The following is a 20,792-nucleotide window of genomic DNA, read 5'->3' as shown; positions in this document are numbered from 1 at the left end:
ACTCTTTCTTAATAACAACCCTGCGTATCAATTGAAGCTACACTGGAGCTACCTGTACAGAGTTTCGATGGATAAATAAAAACATAAACGTAACCTAAGTACAAAAGTAACATTGCATATGAAAAAATGAAAAAGCGCGCTGCAAGATGAACTACTAACTTGGCACAAAGGCCAGTCCTGTTTTTCGTTCGAAGTGGTCTTGCCATCCGATTCACTTGCTGTACTTTTGTTTCATGCGAGACTATTCTTTTCGTGTTTTTTCTGAAAGTTTGCAGCCAGTAGACGAGAAGAAGAAAAAACATGAAAGGGCAAAAGGAAACATTAAAACAAGAGTGCAACCCAATTCCGCTCAAAGTATGCCTGCAGAGTCCTCCTTTCAAAGAGAAAAGGATAGAGGGATAGAAAAAATGCAACGAAAAAACAAGAGCAAAAGAGTGGAGGGAGTCTGCTTCCCTGGAAACCATAACTCATGTCCCACATCCTCACTAGAAAACAGCTAGAGGCCGGATTTCCTAATCCATATCCACATCCTCATTAGAAACAGCCGGAGAAATTCCCTCGTCCATCCACTTGCGGAAGTTCTTGTTCTGCTCTTGGACTTCCTCGGGGCTCATATCCTTGGCCCACACCGGGTTGTGCACCATCTTCTCAAGAAGCTTCAGCTCGCGAAAGTTACTGAGCGTCTTTGTGAATTTTTCGCGCTGCTCGCGCTGCTCCTTGGACTTTGGCGCTTGGTCGTAAATGAAATACTCGGAAGTACCAGGTGCCCAGATCATCTTTGAGCTCTTGAGACAAATGCTGACAGTAAGGTTTTCCTTATAAGATACCGGCTTAGGGATAGCATCCTCATCAGAGTCGGACTCTCCAGAGGGCAGATTGCGAGTCAGAACAACCTTCTGCAGCTTCGATCGAGGAACGCCTTCGGTAGGTTCAACCCGAATGAAGGAAGAGATGTAGTATTGCCACCTCTCACGTAGACGCATTTCATCCATGTAAAAGGTCGTCTCATCTCGCTGGAGCCATCGAATGGTAGCTTCTGATTTTTGAGGGAACTAGAGTCAAGCGTCAGAAAGCATGAACATGTAAATATCATATAAACCCCCGTTTTATACAACTTACCCAGCAGATCACAAACAGATCGCCATCCTTCACACATTTCTCAGCGAACTTTCTCGCGCTGATTTCAGTCTGGTAGCTCGTTTCCTCTCTTTCTCGGTTGGCCATGTACTGCTGGATAAGATCCGGCGTCTTCTCTTTCGAGTCAAGGCTCTTGCAAGTCAGAGCTAGACGGCAGAGAGTCTTGAGCAGATCTTGAATAGTGTACAGCTTCCAGCCATTTTTCAAGTAATAGTGTCGCATGACATCCTGGTATCGGTTCTCGTCAATCTCGCCAGTAATGTAGTCCTCGATAAGCTCGAGAGTCTTGGGCCAAAACTTGGCAGGCTCTTCATTGGGTTCGAAGAATGTCATGTGGTTCTCAGTGAATCCAAGGTCTCTGGCAGGCTTGGGCTTGTTGAGGCGGTGAATCTCAACTGCAACGGCCTCCTTGCTGTCTTTGATATCCAGGAGTCGCGAGTACAGCGTTTGGAAGATGCTGAAGAAAACAAACATGGTTTGGTTGCAGAAAAAGTTATACCACGGGCGAGTGAAGAAGCCGTCTGCCTTGAGCTCGCCATCGGCGTCCAAGAACGCGTTATCGCTGTCTCCGACCACGACTGGCTTAGGGATACTTGGCATCCATCGCTCGTTCGACACCTCAGGGACAGCAGAGTCGTCGTTAGCATCAGCCATTTCTTCTTCATTGGCAGATCCGACCTCGGGAGTCGTCTCCTTGCTGCCAGAAGCCGCGCTGTCCTCTTTTTGGTTCCGTGGTTTGCTGCCGTTTCGGCCAGGGTCAAGAACCCCTCTAAGGAGATCACCCTTTTTGCCATTGCGGCGACTGCGGCCGTTGGTCAGCTCAGCCGGAGTTTGATCTTCAATCTCCTCTTCGCCAGATTCAGGCTGCATCTTTGGGACTCTCTCCTGGACCACGTCTTCGGGTAGATCAAAGAAGGCGGGGACAAATGTCTCGAAGAAGTCGAGAATACGCTCCTTCTCTTGGCCGCTGTGCTGCCCATTGTGCATGCTATACAGCATCATCAGGCGCAAGAGGTCGAGGACAACCTCCTTGTCCTTGAAATCCCAAACAAACTGGTGGCGAGGAGCTTTGCCCTTAAGAATGCGCTCGCGACGTTGCTCTTCATGCTTCGTCTTGATTACATCAACCAGATGCTTTGCCGTCAGGTTCCTCTTGTCTGTTGATTTGACTAGGATGCCCATGTGATCCAGACTCTTCAGGTGCATGTTGTGCGTTTGAGCATGCCACACCTTTTCCCACTCACGCTGCGAAAAGCGCCACTCTTCGTCCTTTTGCTTCATACGAGCTAGAAGCACAGGGATGACGTCGAATGGGTTGGTATACATGTCATTGACGACATCAATACCACGCTCTCCATAAATCTTCTTGCATATGCGCTTGAAGATAGAAGTGCTTTGGCCAGCAAGAGCGGAGGGCATGTGAAATGCCTCTCTTTCGGCTGGGGACATTGCAAGCATTTGCTGAGCAATAGGCTCCAGTAGTTGGATGCACTTCAGGTTTGCTTCAATGTTGAAGTCGTAATCATGGCGCTCTTCTTCGATGCGATGAAGGCCCTCTTCAAACTGGTTTTTACGGTGAGCGACAAACCCAGAATCTTCACTAGCCCAGGTTGGGTGCGAAGCCCACTCGTCGTTCAGGACAGAATTGCAAAGTTCATCACGGCCGCTGCAAGGCTTAAGGCGCTCCTATAATAACATGTCTGTTAGCTGACTATGGACCGGGCTGAAGTGCGTTCTGCGTTGTGATTGCTTACCCTCTTTGGCAGGAGTCTATAACTTGGGCCATATCCGCGGCAGTTGCTCAGGGACACCTTTTCAAGCGGCGGCGCAGGCCTGTTGTCAATAACTACATCCTGGGAGTCGACGCCAACAAATGCCTTCCAGAAAGCCATCAAATCTGGGCTGGCACCAATGAAAAGGGCACCCTTGTGATACAGAGTGTTCTTATCAATGATATTCTGGCTGAACAAGTTGCAAAGTTTCAGGAACTCGTTCATCGAAGACCGATTGCTGAGGAATTTCTTAACCCGCTCAAAGAAAGCAATCTCTTCCTGGTTTGAAGTTGCAGGGGAACGAGGGGGGTAAGGCTCAGGCATGACAGGTGTAAGGGTGGGCTCAATGGAGATGCCATCCCCACTGCCTCTCGCGTGGCTGAGTTTCGGCCGCTTGCTGCCGTTGATATTTTGCGGAGGGATGCGGGTTGCAACGGGGGCTTCGGTAAGAAGGGCGCCGGGAGTAGGGGTTTGCTTATCCGTCCGCGGCCGCTTCTTGTTGTCCTTACCGGCACTGACAGGTGGGGGGAAGCTCCCCAAGGGGGGCATCTTCTGCCCATCCCTCATGCCGGGTTGAGGCGTGTGACTGGATCCAGCAACGGCGCCGTCGTCCGGACGACCAGGAGGTGCCCGAGCTTGGCCAGCAGACTCTGGCAAAAACTGCTTAAAGTCTTCCAGAAGATCCGGTGCCGAGTTGAAGAGGGTTGTCACTTGGGCATACACATCTTGGATCGGCTTCTGCTCTCGCTGGTAAGTCTGAAGAATCTCAAGGAATTGTTTATATATCTCCGGCTTATCCTGAAAGCGGTTCTACGCCGTGTTCAATTAGTCGAAAGTTTTCGAGCCGACAGTTTAAATATGGGCACTTACTTTAATCTTATTGACATAACTGATGGCATGATTAAACTCAACGGGGCCGCGGCGTTCCATGTTTGCCGGATTAGCAGCACCGCCATTGACTGCGCCTGGACCAGAAGTGGGCATTGGCGTGTGAGCATTCCTCGCATTTGGTCCGCCAGGCGGGCCAGCACTTCCTGGCATCTGAGGGGGGTTGCGTTGTTGGTGACCTCCTGGGCCATCAAACGCACCTTGGGTCGCAGCTTGAACGAACAAGTTTGCCCCATTTTGAACTGGGGTACTAAAGGCAGCTTCTGGGCTCTCAATACTGTGCTGGGGTCGCTGTTGCCATTGGCTTCCACGTTCGGGGAACAAGGGCTGGCCACCAACTGCAAGCCCATGGCCATCAGGCTGAGGCCCTCGCCCAGCGATGGACTGGACTGTAGTTCCCATAGGAGTAGTAACTCGAATAGTATTGGGATCATTACCGGCTCCGCATTCTATCCGGTATCCAGGAGGGAGGAAGGTATTGAAACCTTGGATCAGATTTGGATGCCCGGCAAATAGTTCAGAGACTCGGTTAATCACCCCAGGTGTATCAATTCTGAATGCATGTCAACGTTTGAAATCTGCTAGAACCTATACTTTACGTACGCCTGGCTCTTAAAGTCTTTCATAATGTCCAGAAAACGATTGTAAACATCGGGTTGGTCGTGGAACTGCACCTTGACTTGGTCAAGATAGGTAAGGGCATCCTAAGGGATTGAGAATGTTAGTCACCACCCAATAGAAATATCAATAATACAAGATTAAACGGCACATGAAAGTGATGGTAAAACCCCCAAAGCTTGGTGTTGTCGCGACAGGCCAAGATTAGGCGTTCACCACCGCCAACGAACGCTGTGACTACTTCTCGTGTCCCGGCTGGAAAATCGAGGAAAGCCCGCGTTTGGAGAGCCACCGGGTCAACGACACTGGCCAAAGGGCGACCAGAGGGTAGTGTGATGGCCACCGCAGGGTACTGCTGCGGTCCATCCATGGTGACAGTCGAGTTTAGGCTAGCGCCCAGCTTGTGTACAACGTTGATGGGGTGAAGAGTGAAGAGGATTTATGCAATCGTCGCAACGCATACAGAATCCGTTGTAGAGTAGTGATGGATAGGGTCTGAAGGGAGGGAAATGGAGAAAAGGATGCTGGTGTTTGCAAGAAAAAAGAAAAGTGAAAAGTGAAAAGGCTGAGATGGAGAGGGGAAGAAAGTACAAGCAGCTGAAGTGAACCATCTCTGCTCGTCACCTTGGGGCGGCTGGCTGCCACTCTCTACCGGTTGTCCCGCAGTCTTCGGCTCCATTCACTTCACTTTGTGCTCACAACGCTCCAAAGGAAAGAAAAAGTGAAAGACAACTGAAAGAGGGAAATAAAAAATAAACAACCCCGTCACTCACATTTAAAATGGGCTGCTGGCCCTGTGTGATGCCACCCGGCATCTGGTGCCCACCAGGAGCTACACCAACCATGGTGGCATTTTGCTGGCCTCCCCGGCCTCCATCTTGCTGATGTTGAGGCTGCAGAGGTCCGCCAAATATACCGCCGCCGGGCGCCGCTTGTGAGTTATTGGGAGGAGGTTGTGTATGAGAGATCGATGCAAACATCTGGTGTTGCCCGTTCGCACCGCCTGGCCCGCCGTGTTGGATCGGTCGCCCATGCTCACTCTGTAGAGGTCCGCCAAAGGTGCCCAGGGGCCCCGACGGAGCGCCAAGTGAGATGGGAGGCGCGTTTCCATTATGATTTGCGAGCAGTCCTCCGGGGCTGTGGATGGCACCGGAGATCCGCGATGCCACCGGCTGGTGAATGGGAATTGAGCCCGCGCTGCTCTGGTGCGGTGCCGGAGGGTAACGGTCGCTCTCTCGTTCTCGTTCGCGCTCTCTCTCTCGTTCTTGGTCGCGGCGAGCCATCTCTTCGTGCTGTTGAATGGCGCGATGTCGTTCATCCATTTCGCGCTCCCGATCGTACGGCGCGCCGCCGCCGTGGCCGTGGAGATTCTGGCTGTTCATGCTGATCTGCCGAGAAACATTTTTAATTAGCAAAATTCAGGAGATAATCAAAGACTGTTTCTCAAAAGACAATGGGAAACCATGTAAGCTCTTCAGAAAGGGCCTATGTCGGCGGTTGGCAGCTCCTCGCCAATGTTTGCCCATCCACACCTCTCAGCCGGCTCAGGAGATTATTCGGAAGGCTGTCTTTGGGTCGCGCGAAAGCGGAATGAAAAAAACTGACTTACAGCTTGTAGGCACAGCTGAGCCGATGTACTCCTACATGGAATCCCTGATCCGTGAAGAAGACCTGGCCAGAGGAATGGCGCGGCAAAAGCTACAAGAGAAAAATCCTGAAGGGCACACAAATTGTACCGGTGCAAACCTAGGTGTAAGTAGCTCCGAACTGAGAGGGTGACGAGATCTGACGGCCATCGCCTGGCCTTGCCGCGGAGGATTCTTCGTCACGTGTTGATAAGCGCTCTGGAGCGGAATTCATCCCTCGCAGCAAGGTGTTCGGCAATGGTGGATGGCTCGGATTATCATTTGTCCCTTATCTGATTTTAGAGCTGCGGAATTCGGCGCCAGCGGTGCGACATGATATCATGCAGCCCACCAGGAGCGCAAACAAGCTAGGGGACCATTTTGATGCTAATAGCAGCGGGAGAGTCGCAAGCGTAGGACGTGCATAGGCACAAGAATATACTATGCAGCTAGGCAGGGGAGGATAAGGGAGGATGAGACGTTTTTAGAGGTTAATTTAGCTGGGCACCTATCCATTGTCCATCCCTTGGATGCCGCTTGTGTAGGTGCGAAACTCCTAATATGGGCAGTACAACAGCTACGGACTTTAGTTTAGCTATGGATCAGAATCTGTGTTTTGCTAGCACCTCTTTACTTACTCGTACCACCATTACCTAATTACCTCTGTTACAGAGGAGATTCAGCAGCAATTCGGTACCTAGCACTTGACGAGAAGACAATGAATGCTATAGGTACTTCGTACTGTTAATAGCAATACAGCACCAAAAGGTGAGACAGGATCCAAGTTAGTAGCTTCTGCTAGGCAGCAACCCTAAAGCAAGCAAAATTGTTAGCATGCAACTATGATGTACCTTGGTGGCCATTTAATTCTCTCGTATAATCAGGCACGTTCCTCTGGAAATCCAAATTGACTCGTTCCGGCTACGGACCGCCGGTAAGTTCGATAGCTCGTAGTTCCTAGGTAATTTATCAGCGACGACTCTCACCACTTCAGACCCCCGCCAAACATGGCTGAACTTAAACTAACTTAACCCAAAACAACTTTTGCGACAACTCTCTATAAATCACCTCACAGCCACAAACCAAAACAGTCCCTTTGCATCCTCTTCTTTTTTTTGTATTTTGATCTCCAGCCATGGATTTCAACAGCTCGTCGCCCTTTCCCGAGGGAGTCATCTCCTTCCTCGACACGGATCTGTATAAGCTGACGATGCAATGCGCCGTCTTCAAGTTCTTCAAGGACGTGCCCGTGACCTATGCCTTTACAAACAGAACCCCCGACAAGAGGCTCTCCAGGGCTGCTTTCAAGTGGCTAGAGGAGCAGATCCGAAGTGAGTCCTTTGCTTTCTCATTGCTCTTCCTTGAATTGTCCGTTGCGCATGTGTACTGACTCATCTCGACAGAGCTCGGCAACATCTCCCTGTCTGACGAAGAGTACCGATTCCTGCAGGAGCACTGCAAGTATCTGACTGCTGACTACCTCGAATTCCTCAAGGAGTTCCGGCTGCGACCTCGAGAGCAGGTTCTGACAACCTTCAACCCCGTCGGTGATGACTCGGGCTCGGATTCTGACGTTGGCGACGTCCACATGGAGATCAAGGGCACGTGGTCCGACACGATTCTCTATGAGATCCCCATTTTGGCGCTGACATCTGAGGCCTATTTCCGCTTTATGGACACGGATTGGAACTACGAAGGACAAGAGGAAAAGGCTTTTGAAAAGGGCTTGCGCCTACTGGAGGCTGGGTGCACCACCTCCGAGTTTGGAACCCGTAGACGCCGCGACTACCACACACAAGCCCTGGTATTTCGCGGTTTAGTCAAGGCATCCAAGGAAGCGACCGCAAAGGGCTTCCCTGGAAAGCTGACGGGAACGAGCAATGTGCACCTGGCCATGCGATTTGGCATCCCTCCTGTCGGAACTGTAGCTCATGAGTGGTTTATGGGAATTGCTGCCATAACCAACGACTACACCAAGGCGACAGAAGAGGCCCTGCGCCACTGGGTCAGCGCTTTCGGCACCAACCTGTCCATTGCTCTGACAGACACATTTGGCACTCAAGAATTCCTCAGGGCCTTTAGCTTGCCCATTCGTCCAGTCGACGGCGGATTCGGCCCTGAAGTCTTCCAGAAGGCCGACGGAAGCATGAAGACATACGCTGAAATGTTTGCGGGAGTGCGACAAGACTCTGGCGATCCTGCCGAATATGTCAAGCTTCTACGTGATTACTATGATGGACAAGGCATCAAGGACAAGAAGATTATTGTGTTTTCTGACTCACTCAACATCGACCGCTGCTTGGAGTATCTGGAAGTGTCCCAAAAGTACGGCTTTCAGCCTACATTCGGTGTCGGCACCTATTTAACAAACGACTTTACGCACCTCAAGACTGGCACAAAGTCTGTGCCACTGAACATTGTCATCAAGCTCAGCTCAGCTGCTGGGCGGCCGGCCGTTAAGATTAGGTGAGTACCCCGTGAAGCGCACAACACCCATATAATTGGACAGCCAGCTTACTTGAAAATAAAAACAGTGACAATGCCGGTAAGAATACTGGTGATAAGGAGACGGTCCAGAAGGTCAAGCAGCAGATTGGCTATGTGGAGCAAGAATGGAAAGACGGTGACGAGACTGCACGATGGGGCAGAGAAGAAGATGCCAAAGTGTAAAAACACAAAGTTCAACCTGTTTGCTCAGCGGATTCAAAGCAGCGGCCAAAGAAAAAAAAATTATGGTTACAAGGCAAAACTGGATATGCATACTCTCGGAGATATGGCGGGAACTGTTTCAACTACACCAGTTATTCATTTTATACCCTATAAAGATAGACAAAGAATACGGGCCAAGGCCAAAAGTAAACTCTTTCGCGCCCATTGACCACCAGATTGTAATGATGTGAGTGTTCAAGATTTACTCTGGAAAATGTAGAGACAGAGATACACGGGAAATGGGCGTCAAACATCCATCGCTTATACACATAAGGTAGATTCAGTCGTATCATGAGGCTGTCGCATTGTTTTCTATAGCATACACATATTACCGCCCACCCGTGTCCTCTTCCCATCCCTGATTATCTTCAATTTCATGACCGCCAACTCCCTAGAAAGCATTGTCATCGTCATCCCTCCCACCCCGTAAACGCCAGAGTAATGCCAAAAAAGCACAATCGAAAACCCTTCTAAAGAGTGCTTTTGAAGAAGGAAGAAAGAAAAATAAGGTATCAAATGTACGAATTCCACAGTCTTCCATACGTAAAATCAGGAACCCTCCCACGTTTGTATTTGTTTCTTTTTTTTAACGAATTTACTATTATATTGGTTCTCAGTCAACATCATCCATTCCGCTGTTCCTCTTTCATGCAGACAGCAACGATTCAAGAGGGAGGAGGCTGTGTTGGCTGAGGCTTTCTGATGATTTTAATCTTAGGGCGTGCAGTCGGAACGGCTGCTGCTGCCACTGCTGCTGCCGTTGCTGCCGTCGCCGCCGGTGCCGCTGTTTGATTTGGCACTGGCGGAGTAGCCGATTTGCTGGGCGACTTGCTTGGTGATTTGCTGTGCGATTGCGATTTCGGTCCAGGCATGGGAGGACGATGTTTTGCGAATATTTTGCTAGTCGTAGGACCTGGGAGGCTCGCCGATGAGCCACCTGTTGGGAGGGGCTTTCTCACCACATCTCCAGAAGGTAGCGGCTTACGCGGAGGCTTTGGTGCATTCGTGTCCTTAGCCAACCCAAAGGAATTCTGTTCCTTAGAGGGTGCAGAGGGCAGAGCGGTCCTACCAGGAATGGAAGAAGCGGTTGAGGCACTCTTTGATTCACCAAGAATAACAGCAAGCCGTTTAGGATTGGAAGTTTTCAGAGTGACAATACGACGCTTTTTCGGGGGAGCCCCAGGAATCTTGTCGAGATTTGACGGCTGCGATTCCACTTTAGGTCTCTTCGATGCTGGGATACCATCCCCCTTTTCTGGTCTAGGTCGTTTAGCCAGTACACCAGCCTGAAACTCCGATTTGATGGTGGGCTTAGCAACGACACCATTGCTGTTAGCTGGACGAGAGGCTACAGAAGCAGCAACTATTGTGTCGCTAGGAGGTGTTGGATTCGAAACAGGCGTAGGCCGAGGCGATGGTAATGGCTGTGCGGCCTTCGTATTGATCTTGATGGATGATGCCTTTGGCAAGGGCGGGGGCAATTTGGCCTCTGGCACAGGGGGCCGTGATGGAGGAACCGCATTCTTAAGCTTCGTCTTGTAATAAGACTTGAAATTCACCATCAACTATAACCAGTTAGTAAGCCATCTAGTAATAAAGGGGGGAGGAAGAATTTATGGTAACTCACCCGATCCGAGAGCTGCTGTACTGGCCGCTCCACCCTCCAACCCTTGGGCAAATTAAGGGTAAGCACCCAGCTTGTGGCCTCTTCGAACATCATGGCTGCCAGATCAAGAAGGGACTCTATCTCAGCTCTTCCCAGATTGGGATGATCCAGCGCCTTGCGCATGGCAGTGCTGTAATGCCTCTCATCGGTGGCATATGTCTCTTCCATTTCCTTCCTCAAAGCCTTGAGCGCGGCGTCGAGGTTTTCCTTTCGAGCAAACTTTTCCTTTCGAGCAGCAACTTCTTCTGCACTATCTTGAATAAGTAGCAAGGCATCGGCTTCATCCGGAGCAGGCTCGTTCTTAACGGCCTTTGAGTATTCGCCGAATGCAATCGCAGCAAGCCCTCGAGCCACCGCTTGGATAAGTTTGTCCCGAACAAATGGCGATCGATCCGTCATGAGTGAGTAAAATAAAAATGTGAATACTGTCGGATCCATCAGTGCCCCAAGATCAATCAGAGCCTCGAAGCATTTGATCCGAATAAGATCATGGGTTCCGTCTAGTAGATATTGGCCAAAATCGGCGTAATTTGTTGGTATCACCTCTGCCTTCATGAGACGCTGCTTGGCATCCAATCCAGCGATGGTCCAAATATTCTGGTAGGAGTTTGTCCACTCGTCACGCCGAAGAACTCGTTCAATCTGCTCCATTGCCTCATCAAGAAACTGGCGTTCCTCATCGGTGGGTATTTTGACCTGGCGTTTGAACCACTCATCTGCTTGAGCCGGAATGAGTGAAGTGGCCAGCGCTTCAACTAGCTTGGCAATATAATGATGATCAGAATACGGGTTATTCTCGTTGTTGTTGAAGAGCAGCTGGTCCAAGATAAACTGCCGGGCTTCAAATGGACAGTAATTTGTGACATCTCTGACCTCGGAAATGGCCTTGATGATTGAGCACCGGACATTGTACTGTCTTTTGTCTGAGAAGTCGTTTTGAAGAGGCTGGTTTGTTTGGTCATAGCAAAACATGTCGCGAAAAGCCCGCATCAACTGCCGCAGTCCCAGCAACGGGATATCTTTGATGTTGGCTTGCCTGGTGAGGGCTTGCGCCGCCATGGTGCGAATCCCGTGGAAATAGCGGCGATCAACAAGCGTTCTCACGAGGAACCCCGATGCAATCGGATGAAGAGGGCCGGTTGATAGATATAACATGGCATCTTGTTGAGCAACCACGTCCCTGTCTTGCTGAAGCTGGGACACATACATGTACGGCTCGAGAGTTCTGTTCATGCTGCATGCCCACTCAAAATCGGCGTCGACTCGGATCCATTCATAGGACTCCTGATCCATCTTTCGCTCCGTTTCCGGATCCCATTCTATCAACTCCCAGTCACGAAGATCTTCTGGGCTTTGGAGAACATCTCCCAGACAGTAAAGAAGGGCATCGTCGGTATTTTCAGGTATTTCCATACTAGCGCCAGCATTGTGCTTCTCCTTCATACGGCGTGTTCTCTTTAAGCGCTTATATTTGGTGTTGTAAGGAATTTCAAACTTGGTAGAACGAGTGGCATCTTCTCGAATCTCCAAAATGTGTTCATACGGCGTTCCATCAGCCTCGTGTATTCGGACAGTCATGGGTCCAGTAAACAGTGGCTGCACTTCACCAGTCTTTAGATCCGCCCTGCGTTCTTTGATCGCTCTCAAGAATTCGTCTCTGCTGAGTTCGGTTTTCTTGCTAGTCTGGTGCTGTACCTGTATCAGCATTAATTCGACACAAAGCCTCTTCTTGTTGAATTTGGCTTTGACATCAAAACGTGGACAGCCAGAGCCGTGTACCCATTGGTTCCAGAAGCTCTCGAGACGGTACTTGGCAGCCTTTTCGCACGTAACTCTAAACTTCTCAGAGTCCAGAACGAGAAATTTATCACTGCCCTCAATCTGAGCCCTAGTCAAGTGTTTCTGCAGAATGCGAGTCAATCCATGGCCGCCGGACGCTTTGCTAAGCCGCTTGTCAAGGATGAAAAACACGATTGGTGCCTTCAGTGCCATAAACTCCATCTCAAATTCGCCCAAATGAAGATTAGGCCCAAGATCTGACAGTGAAGGTCGATTGACATCCAACTCAACAAGTTTGTCTGCCATCATCTTCATTCGGAATCTGTAATCATTGTTGCCGCAAAGCTTCTTCATGAACAAGTCTGTCATGTAATGAGCAATGCCAACCACAAGCCACATGTCGTTGCGCGTGTTGGGGATCATGTTGATTCCAATCCACTGAGAGGTTAAGGTGTGTACGATTTTCCTCGTCGTCTCAATCTCGGGATCGATGATATCCTCAGGATACAACAGTCGGTTGCTGACGAAGGCCAACGAGTGCAAGACTACCGTGTCCTCCACCATATCATCAAGGAAGCAGAGTTTGAAATTACCAAACGGGTACTTGGCAAAGGTATAAGTAAAGAAGTCGGCAGCCATAGTCAAAGCTGCTGTAGTGTTGCGAACCCAATCCGCCCGGCCGGGTAAGCAGTAGGCGTGAATCTTGAGGGCACTCATTCCAAGTTTCACCTCATCCTCTTCAGTTCTCGATTCTGACGAGAGGTTGATGTGCTCAAAGGGGCCTATGGCAAACCCCAGCTTTTGCACAGAGACGGTCTTCTCCGGCTCAAATATCATAATCTTTTTGTGGTCGTCTTCGGGATCAACTGTCTCCTCCATAAGGAAACCAGAGCAGACAACGGACATTTCTCGCAGCTTATCTTCCTCGGCGAGTTTGAAGTGTAGATCATTGCCATCAGCTTGAGCCTTCTCCACGCCGTTGTGAGATGGCCCATCTTTTTTAGTCGCCAGAGCCTGTTGGAGGGCGTCACCGAGGGTTCGCGGATATTTGATGGATATCCTCCAATCGCATCTGGCGCCGTGATCGTCAACACAGGGGAAAATGCAGCACGCAGTTCCCGGCTGGATCGAATGGCGAGTGTACATGTGAGTGAATCTGTTGTCCAGAGGATCGACACCAACAAAGTGCAGGCCGTCTCTGGGGTTCTTGTTCGTAAACGGTATAGTGATCTTGAATTGCTTGTGGGATTTTTCCACGGCATCCAGATTCGACATTGATTTTCTTATAATCAACCTTGGTCGTTCTTGCTCTCCTTTGCCACGGAAATTCACCTTGAGCGAGCCGTAAGTCGGCGTTGAACCCTCGAATGTTCTATTTTCGGCGGGTACGTCGGTTTTGCGGCTGTGGAAGATCGAACGAGCGCGGATACGCCGTAGATCATGGTGGTCGGCTCTCCAGTTCCAGCCCTTGGGGTGCACGAGTTTCTGGTAGGGGTCGCGGTATTCAGCAGTCACCTTACGCTTCTGACCTTCCACGGGCTCCCCATCTACCTCTCGCATTTCAGTAACGGTGATGTTGTTTGTATCGATTTCGCATTGCGCAGCGTCGAGTAAGATTTCTTCGACGGCTCTATCGGCGAAGGTAGCAATGAAAATACTCGTCGTGCCATCGATGCGTCGATCTCGAAAGTTGACCTCGATATTTACTTCCTGCTTGAGAACAAAGTATCCGAGGATCGATCGGTCTTCGATGGGAGGAAGGCCATCCCGCCCATCCAGCAGGGGATGCTGCGATGCTGCCTGCTCCTCCATGTCGGGCGTTGAGTTGGAGCCGCTGGGAAGTGTAGTCATGGCGGTGGTAGCGAGAAGTTGGAGAGAGGAGGGAAATGGAAGAGCGGCGCGGCGCCAGCGAGCTTAAATTGCAAAGTCACTGCATCGAGGTCGGTAAAAATCGTTGTGGGCGCATCTGAGACGAAAGTGAGGCTCTCAGATCAGCATCGCATCTAGATCCCGTCGCCACTGAAGGTCGAGGCTGGGGTTGGTCGCAAGGAGAGCTGCGGCGGCAGAAACGGCGCCGCTGGAAAGGACACGAAGCGGTGTAACTAAATCGCAAAACGCCGGTGCGTTGAAAAGAAAAGACGCTGAAAAAGCAGAGCTTGAAGAGGTGAGGTGACGATATTAGCAGTTTGCTGAACAAAATGTTGCCAGAGGTGGCGCGCGTCTCGAGAGACAGAAGCTCGAGGAGCACGGACCACCAGCGCATTGTGGCTTCCGACTGGCTGAATCTCGAACTTAAGTCCCAAGCGCCGCAAAATATCCGGCATGGGCCGAATTCAGTGACGCTCCCATATTTTCTCTCACCACCATTATCCTTTTACCTTCAATGCCACACTTGTTCTCTCCATAGCTTCACATTGTCCAATTCATTGCGTTTTCTTCTTCTTATATTTTTCGAAGTTTTTTCTTCTTTCTTTTGGTTTTGTTTTGAAAACTTTATTTGTTCCAGGCTGATAACTGCGCACCTCCATATCTCTGATGCATTAATGCTTGGTACTATAACCCCCAATACTGCCTTGGTACTAATCTTACATACATGAGCTACTTAAATCTCCTCTCGATGACCTTAACCGCCAAACGCCCTGCAAATCAGATCCTTAGACGCCATTTGTATTTTGTCCTTCCAAGCCCTCCCCCGGGTGACGCCCGTAGCAATGATGCCAATGTTATTTCGAAGTCCGCCGCTCTCGCCTATCCCTGCGCTTCTTCCTCTCACGAGCTTTTAGTGTTTCCTCATCCCGATATTGCTCTGGCAAGGCGAAGTCGGCTTCAATGATATCAGGGATTGGGTGACCCCAGGCGAGGACTTTCCTTCCGGCTCGTCTCTGCCGGTTAAGCGCGCTTTCACGCTCATACTTCTTGGTGAAGAAGGACTTGAACTCCTTGGGGGGCTCTGGAGGCTTTGTCGGAGGTGTAGTTTTGTTAGCTGGCTGTGACTTTTTGGAGTTTTTGGCCGCCAGTTTGGATCTCGCCCTGGCCTCTCGTCGCAGCTGCTTGGCTGGCGAGGACGTCTCGCTAGCATCGTCTTGCGAAGGCTCATCTTCTTCAGCCTCGTCTTCGCCCTCATCCTCTTCGTCTTCTTCTTCTTCTTCCTCGTCACTCTCCCTGGAACGGCTATCCTCCCTTTGTTGAGATTCTTCATCGCTATTGTCGGATTCCTCTTCTTGTTCCGCTCTCTCTGCGAGAGCCTTCTCTTTCTCAAGCTTTCGCCGCTTCTCCTCCAAATTCCAATTACGAAACTTGGCCAGTATAGCCTGACACCCCTTGATGAAGTGCATCCTAGCCGGTTCAAATTTCTTCTTTTTCGTTTCGGTAACACCACTGACACCCATGACTCTTAGCCAGTCATGGCCTTGGAGGCCCTCAAGGAGCCGGATGATTTGGTCCTTCTCATGCTGTGCACGACCTTTCTCAGTGTTGCGGATCGACCGTTCAACCCTCTCTGCCTTTTTATGGATTGGCTCAAACAGGCCATCAGGTAAGGGGTCTTCAATATTCTTGTTCTTATGTTGAGCTTCTAGGAAGCCAAAATCGATGCGTTGGGAGTCGAATACGTCAGTGAATAAGGCATCGCCGTATCCTCTGACGGGAAAATCACTTGTGGTTTGGTGGTGGGGTCGAAACGCTGTGCGTTGAGCATCAGGAATCGCGCGCGACAGACTGGTATCGATAATGATGATGGGCGTCTCCGGGTTAAGCAAATCTGCATCAGCTGGTCAGTAACCCATTTGCAAAACAATGTCAAAATAGCAAAAAAGGCTCGAGATGGCAGAAGGGTGGGTTGGTAGAGAGGTAGGGGCTGCTCACGTTCTGCCTTGGGGTCGTTCCCTATCACTTCGTCGTAGTCCGGGAAGTAGGCAGAGAGGTCGCTTTTGAACCTGGTCGCCTCCTGCGACCGCAGCTTGCGGCCCTGCTCCTTGGTATCGTCTTGGCTCGGCTGCAGGCGATTCAGCTCGTGCTTTATGCCATTTATTACTTTGGCCTGGTGCTTCGTCAGGCTGGCGTTGTGCGGCTCCGGTTCTGGCTCTGCGGATATGGGCGCCGCTGGCTTGGTGGTGGTGGGCTGCACAGGGGGGACAGGCTGCCTACTTGCGCTGCTCGCCACAGCGGCTCGTCGCGGTATCGGCGGTTGTACATTCACAGTCTCGAGAGGCAGCTGGGGCTTTGCAAGAATCTCGACGGCGATTCTCGTCTTCTTGTGCCGGATGGCCTCGAACTCGCGCTCGGCCACGTCGAGGGCTCGCTTTGTGCGACCGCCCGCCGCAGCGCCGTGGTGGAAGGAGTTTGGCCCAGGCCCCGAGCGCGTGAGGGGGCTGGCGTTCACGTTACGGTCATAGAGGTGAAGGCCCTCAGCTCGCCGGTTGGAGCGGGTGATGGAGGCCATTGGCAAGCAGGGGCACGCCAGTCATGTTTCTTCAGGTCCGCTGCAGAGGGCGCTGTCGCTGTCGGGACACGCGTTGCCTCGATGTTTTTGCTCGATGCACCGATGCCGATTTGTTTCGTGCGACGTGACGCACTCTCAACTGTATTTCTCCCTCTGGCGCCCGGGGCAGGTTTTTTTTTTTTTTTTCTTGGGCGGAAGGGGGCGCTCTAGCGCCTGCGCGTCATGGAGTTTGGGGGGTTCTAGCGAGCGGTCCCAGTAGCTCTTACCCCCGAGCTACCTGTGAGGGGGCGCCTTTATAGCGGACTGCTCCCTAAGTTTAGTGGCGCTCAGCCCCCTTTACAGGGCACTTGGAGCTCTCGTAGTGATCCACCATGGCTTTAGCATCAATGTGCGCGCTCCTATTACGTCGAGGCGCCTCTGAAGCTTCCAGCTATCTAAGCATGGAGAGGATATTGGTGCTTCGTAGAAGATTTGAAATCCACGGGCCTACATACATGAGGTATTTGCCAATGTGCATACAGGTAGCTCAACCACCAACTCTATCTGCTGGAAATCCACCCAGATCCATACGAGTTGATTCAATGCTTGTATCTCTTCGGTATTGCTTCATTGCTGCATTAGAAATCAAATGCTCCTAGGCTGCTACCGGGTAGTGAGAAAAGCGCACTCTCAAATATCCAAAATGTCCAAATATCAATTCGCTCCTCTAGATACCTAAGATACGATGATGTATTCCTCCATGCAAAATGACTTGGCCCGAACAAGTCCCAGGGTATTTATACGTACAGAACAGGTCCATCAGGACTCCATATGCCTAACCAAATGCCCAACCAGAATAAATGATCCATGCTTTGCCTTTAAAGATATGTAACAGTCCTCTTTGGAGACTCCTGACCAGCTGCCGTAGGTAAAATATGCAGCTTTTCCATTGCCTTCATGGCAGCTTCTTCCACATGTGCCTGCTTCTCGGCTTCTGCCTGCCGTTTTTCCTCTTCCACGACTTGCCTCTCTCTCTGCGCACTTTTGCTCATGTCTTTTTCTTCCTCTTTCTTCTTCTTCATCTGCTTTGGATGAACCGCCTTGTTTTTCCCGTGAATCATCTTATGCACAAGGTCTTTGCCCACACGCCGCGTCTTGGTATATGTTTCCAGGCCCAAAAGGACAGCATACGCTTTTGAAATGGGCACGTGTCCAACATCAACGCCTTCAGCCTTGAGACTCCGAACAAAGGCGCGGAAATTCGACGTCGGAGGGCGGTAGTGCCCGCTCAGCGGCGACAGGAAATTGAGTTTGCCCTCCTTGATCCCAATGAGGCCTCCAGCGGATATGCGAGCGCCTTGGAGAAACGACGAATGCTGAAAGGCCCCAGCCTGCTTGATGCCTATGTAAAGCCTAAAGTTTGTGTCGGCGACAAAGATCCACGTGCCGTCCTTGACGGTCTTGCGCAGAAGTTTGTTCAAAGTCGTCGTGGCCGAAAACTGCTTAACCTTTTTGACATCGCGCTGTTCGGCTGGCGGGTTGATGTACTTGTCTGCGCGATGCTCTTCGGGGTTCGACTCTCCGTAAGCAGTCGATGTGTTCGAGGCCAATCCGCTGGCTGAATCGGCATAAGGATTTGGATTCAGAATCGGCCGGTACGGCGGTGTCGGATCGTCTACAGGAACGATGCCACGCATGCTGTCTCTGTACTTTTCACTCGTGTCGATGGGCTCGCCGTTTTTGGCCCAGCATAGCCGGCCCTCGTCATCGACTGTGGCAAGGTAGAATTGGCGCTCCTCTCGTGACAGGTACCGGACCTGGTCTCTCTCCAGTTGATCTCGTGGACATGTGTCGAGCGATATATATCGACCCTCTCCATAGTCGAGCCAGTAGAAGAAGTTCTCATTGGTGTCAGCTTTTCGCCATTCCTCGTGATACATGCGTAAGTTAGTGCCGTATCGATGCTTCTGATCCACGATTTCCAACCAATACTGAAGCCCGAGTGTGAGAGCAGTTGATCGTCGCTGAGCATTAGCTTGCTCTCGAAGTCGCCTCAGTTCTTCCTTCTCTCGAGGTGACAAGCTACTCGATTCCGATGAGCTGTCCGAGTCTGATTCTTCCTCCTCATCATCGTGGCCGGCCCGAAGCGCAATCATGCCCAGCTTCTTCCAGTTTGACCGTGCGGTTGATGAGTGTAAGTCGGCCACATCTCCAAGCGACGACAGCGTATCTTGGCTGAAGCCGGTGAATGATCGGCCTCGAGGGCGCGTAGTTTCGCGGAACTGCGCCTCGCGGATGGCAGTTATCCATCTCGTGCTGGGATCCAGTGTAAAGCCACTCATTTCTCTTCTTGCTCGGTAACCCCGAAACGTCTTCTGAATAACGCGGGCAGCATCGCTCCTCTCATCGCTTCTATTCGACTGCAAGCTCCGCCGGCTCTCCTGTTGTGATTTTTTCTTCTGGTGCTTAAACCTTTGCCTGATCGCCTCCTCCTTCTCCTCCTGCACATGGGCAATGCGCTCAAACTGGTCTCGAGACGGCGGTACTAACGAGTCCATGTATTGCTGCGATTTTGCCGAAGAGGCAGAGAGGGTGGTGAAGCTCGAGGTGAAGCTAGCGGTTGTCATGGTGCCGTCCAAGTGGGCTATTATATCATTACATCAATACAGCGCCCGGGACCTCCCGTAGGAGACTACTTTTGCGGGGTCGCATAAGCGGCCTGGGAAAACAAAGAAACAAAACCAGCTATCGTCACTGTTTCGAATTAAAGATTTGAGTTGTCAGAGGCGATCCGGAGTTTGAAAGGAAAGTTGAAGGTTTTCGTCGACGTTCGGGTTGCCCGGGATGGGCTCCGGGCTGTGAGGAGATAAACTCCAAGGTCGGCCGCTGGCTTTATAGCACTTGGCAAGCTTGGGCTTGGCAAACAGGCTGCGCTACAGAAAGCGGGAAGACGGGCCCTTAAGACACTGATAAGAACTAAAAAAAGCGACCTGTGGCCACCTCTACGGACCCAATAAACAGTTCCAGCCGTGCTGGACAAGGTAACATGTCTGATCGGAGGCTGACCACCTATCGCCCGGCCCCTGAACTGGGTATAGGTGCCATTTCATTGATGACGGAGTGACGCAAGGACCCGAAAGCGTCGGGATGCCAGTCAACGAACCATGGCGGCCCAAAGAAGCACTGCCTCTGGATGTTCCGAGACTTGGGGGCGAGCTACTATCATGACTTGAACTACCGTCTGGAGCGTGCGCTACAGTACAAGGGAGGTTGGGAAAAGCAGTACTTGCAGCTCGGTATGAGTCCGGTATTAATTCCACAACTAAAGCACAGGCATTACAGATCAACTTGGTCTCAATATTGACACTTAGTGATGCAGTAAGATGACGTGACGTGGGGCTCTACCAAGTTCGAGGTTGTCTTAGTCTCAGCAGAATACTGGGACAGAAACATGGGCGAATTCCGTACTTGGAGAAACGACATGTGCCGCTGTTATTTCTCGTGTTTGCTCTGTGGTACTGATGCCCAAGACACGCAAGAATGGGAGAACTAACCCGGAAGATTAGCACGGACACGTTCTCTACTGCCATTGCGTAACATTAAGAAAACTGCACAACTATTGAAGGAGACACAGCCAGTCGCGTGGTCCTGTCAAACCCGCGCATGCATGCGGAATCCTCCGAAATCTCGAGGCGTCGATCTCCAACTCCGTTGACGCCAGCCAAGAAGGGCATAGGGCAGGATTCCAATCATTTTGATGGCGCCGCCTCTGCGTGTTTCTTGTCTCGGAAGCGGGACGCTCTCGGCCAAACAAAGCGCGGCCGTCGGCTGGGGCCATGAAGCAACATTGGAACATGTTTGAGGCGGTGCAGGGCGGAGCGGAGCACAGGCGCAGCCAAGCCCGGAACTTGAAGACGGAGTCAAATAACATGGTTAAGTATGGAATCTATGTAGTTTCACATGCGGATCTCATCTTATCCTAGCCAGCGCGTTTATTTCAGTAAGCGGCTGAAGTGAGCAGAGTAGTATCCAGCGTTTAGCGGCTATGTAAGAAGCGCAAGGGGGGCCAACGAAGGATCATAACAGGCTTGGAATCATCGAAATATGGAACAGATTAGGGCGTCTCGCTTCAAGGGTGTTGGGAGTTTGATGTCTGGTGGTGTGCTACGATGTAACAT

General features: G+C 51.0%; 5 protein-coding genes across 5 annotated transcripts; 1 reads left to right on the top strand and 4 right to left on the bottom strand.

The window, feature by feature from the left end:
* Window positions 1–4: 4 nt before the first annotated feature.
* Window positions 5–5,867, bottom strand: V8C40DRAFT_230676 (transcriptional regulator SIN3). The gene is made up of 6 exons (XM_083212770.1): window positions 5,189–5,867; window positions 4,401–4,501; window positions 3,780–4,350; window positions 2,892–3,719; window positions 1,120–2,823; window positions 5–1,052 (listed from the first exon to the last, which is right to left on the bottom strand). Exons 1-6 carry the CDS (start codon window positions 5,795–5,797, stop codon window positions 513–515), a joined length of 4,353 nt encoding a protein of 1,450 aa, XP_083079400.1. The 5' UTR covers window positions 5,798–5,867; the 3' UTR covers window positions 5–512.
* A 1,061-nt stretch (window positions 5,868–6,928) lies between these two features.
* Window positions 6,929–9,016, top strand: V8C40DRAFT_230674 (nicotinate phosphoribosyltransferase). The gene is made up of 3 exons (XM_083212769.1): window positions 6,929–7,371; window positions 7,444–8,506; window positions 8,575–9,016. Exons 1-3 carry the CDS (start codon window positions 7,176–7,178, stop codon window positions 8,708–8,710), a joined length of 1,395 nt encoding a protein of 464 aa, XP_083079399.1. The 5' UTR covers window positions 6,929–7,175; the 3' UTR covers window positions 8,711–9,016.
* On the bottom strand, window positions 8,943–14,381 carry V8C40DRAFT_230671 (transcription initiation factor TFIID subunit TAF2). The gene is made up of 2 exons (XM_083212768.1): window positions 10,377–14,381; window positions 8,943–10,314 (listed from the first exon to the last, which is right to left on the bottom strand). The coding sequence occupies exons 1-2, from the start codon at window positions 14,043–14,045 to the stop codon at window positions 9,415–9,417; spliced, it is 4,569 nt and encodes a 1,522-aa protein (XP_083079398.1). The 5' UTR covers window positions 14,046–14,381; the 3' UTR covers window positions 8,943–9,414.
* Window positions 14,382–14,693: 312 nt separating this feature from the next.
* On the bottom strand, window positions 14,694–16,928 carry V8C40DRAFT_230668 (something about silencing, SAS, complex subunit 4-domain-containing protein). Its single transcript, XM_083212767.1, has 2 exons — window positions 16,059–16,928; window positions 14,694–15,954 (listed from the first exon to the last, which is right to left on the bottom strand). Exons 1-2 carry the CDS (start codon window positions 16,633–16,635, stop codon window positions 14,918–14,920), a joined length of 1,614 nt encoding a protein of 537 aa, XP_083079397.1. The 5' UTR covers window positions 16,636–16,928; the 3' UTR covers window positions 14,694–14,917.
* A 386-nt stretch (window positions 16,929–17,314) lies between these two features.
* Window positions 17,315–19,849, bottom strand: V8C40DRAFT_230666 (IQ calmodulin-binding motif-containing protein). Its single transcript, XM_083212766.1, has one exon. It carries the CDS (start codon window positions 19,239–19,241, stop codon window positions 17,493–17,495), a length of 1,749 nt encoding a protein of 582 aa, XP_083079396.1. The 5' UTR covers window positions 19,242–19,849; the 3' UTR covers window positions 17,315–17,492.
* Between the last annotated feature and the right edge of the window lie 943 nt (window positions 19,850–20,792).

This window comes from Trichoderma camerunense (assembly GCF_050948025.1).
Source record: "Trichoderma camerunense strain CBS 138272 chromosome Unknown V8C40scaffold_1, whole genome shotgun sequence".
In the NCBI taxonomy this organism is placed as follows: Eukaryota; Fungi; Ascomycota; class Sordariomycetes; order Hypocreales; family Hypocreaceae; genus Trichoderma; species Trichoderma camerunense.
The sequence above is the reverse complement of the archived record's forward strand: the minus strand, read 5'-3'. Positions and strand labels throughout refer to the sequence as shown.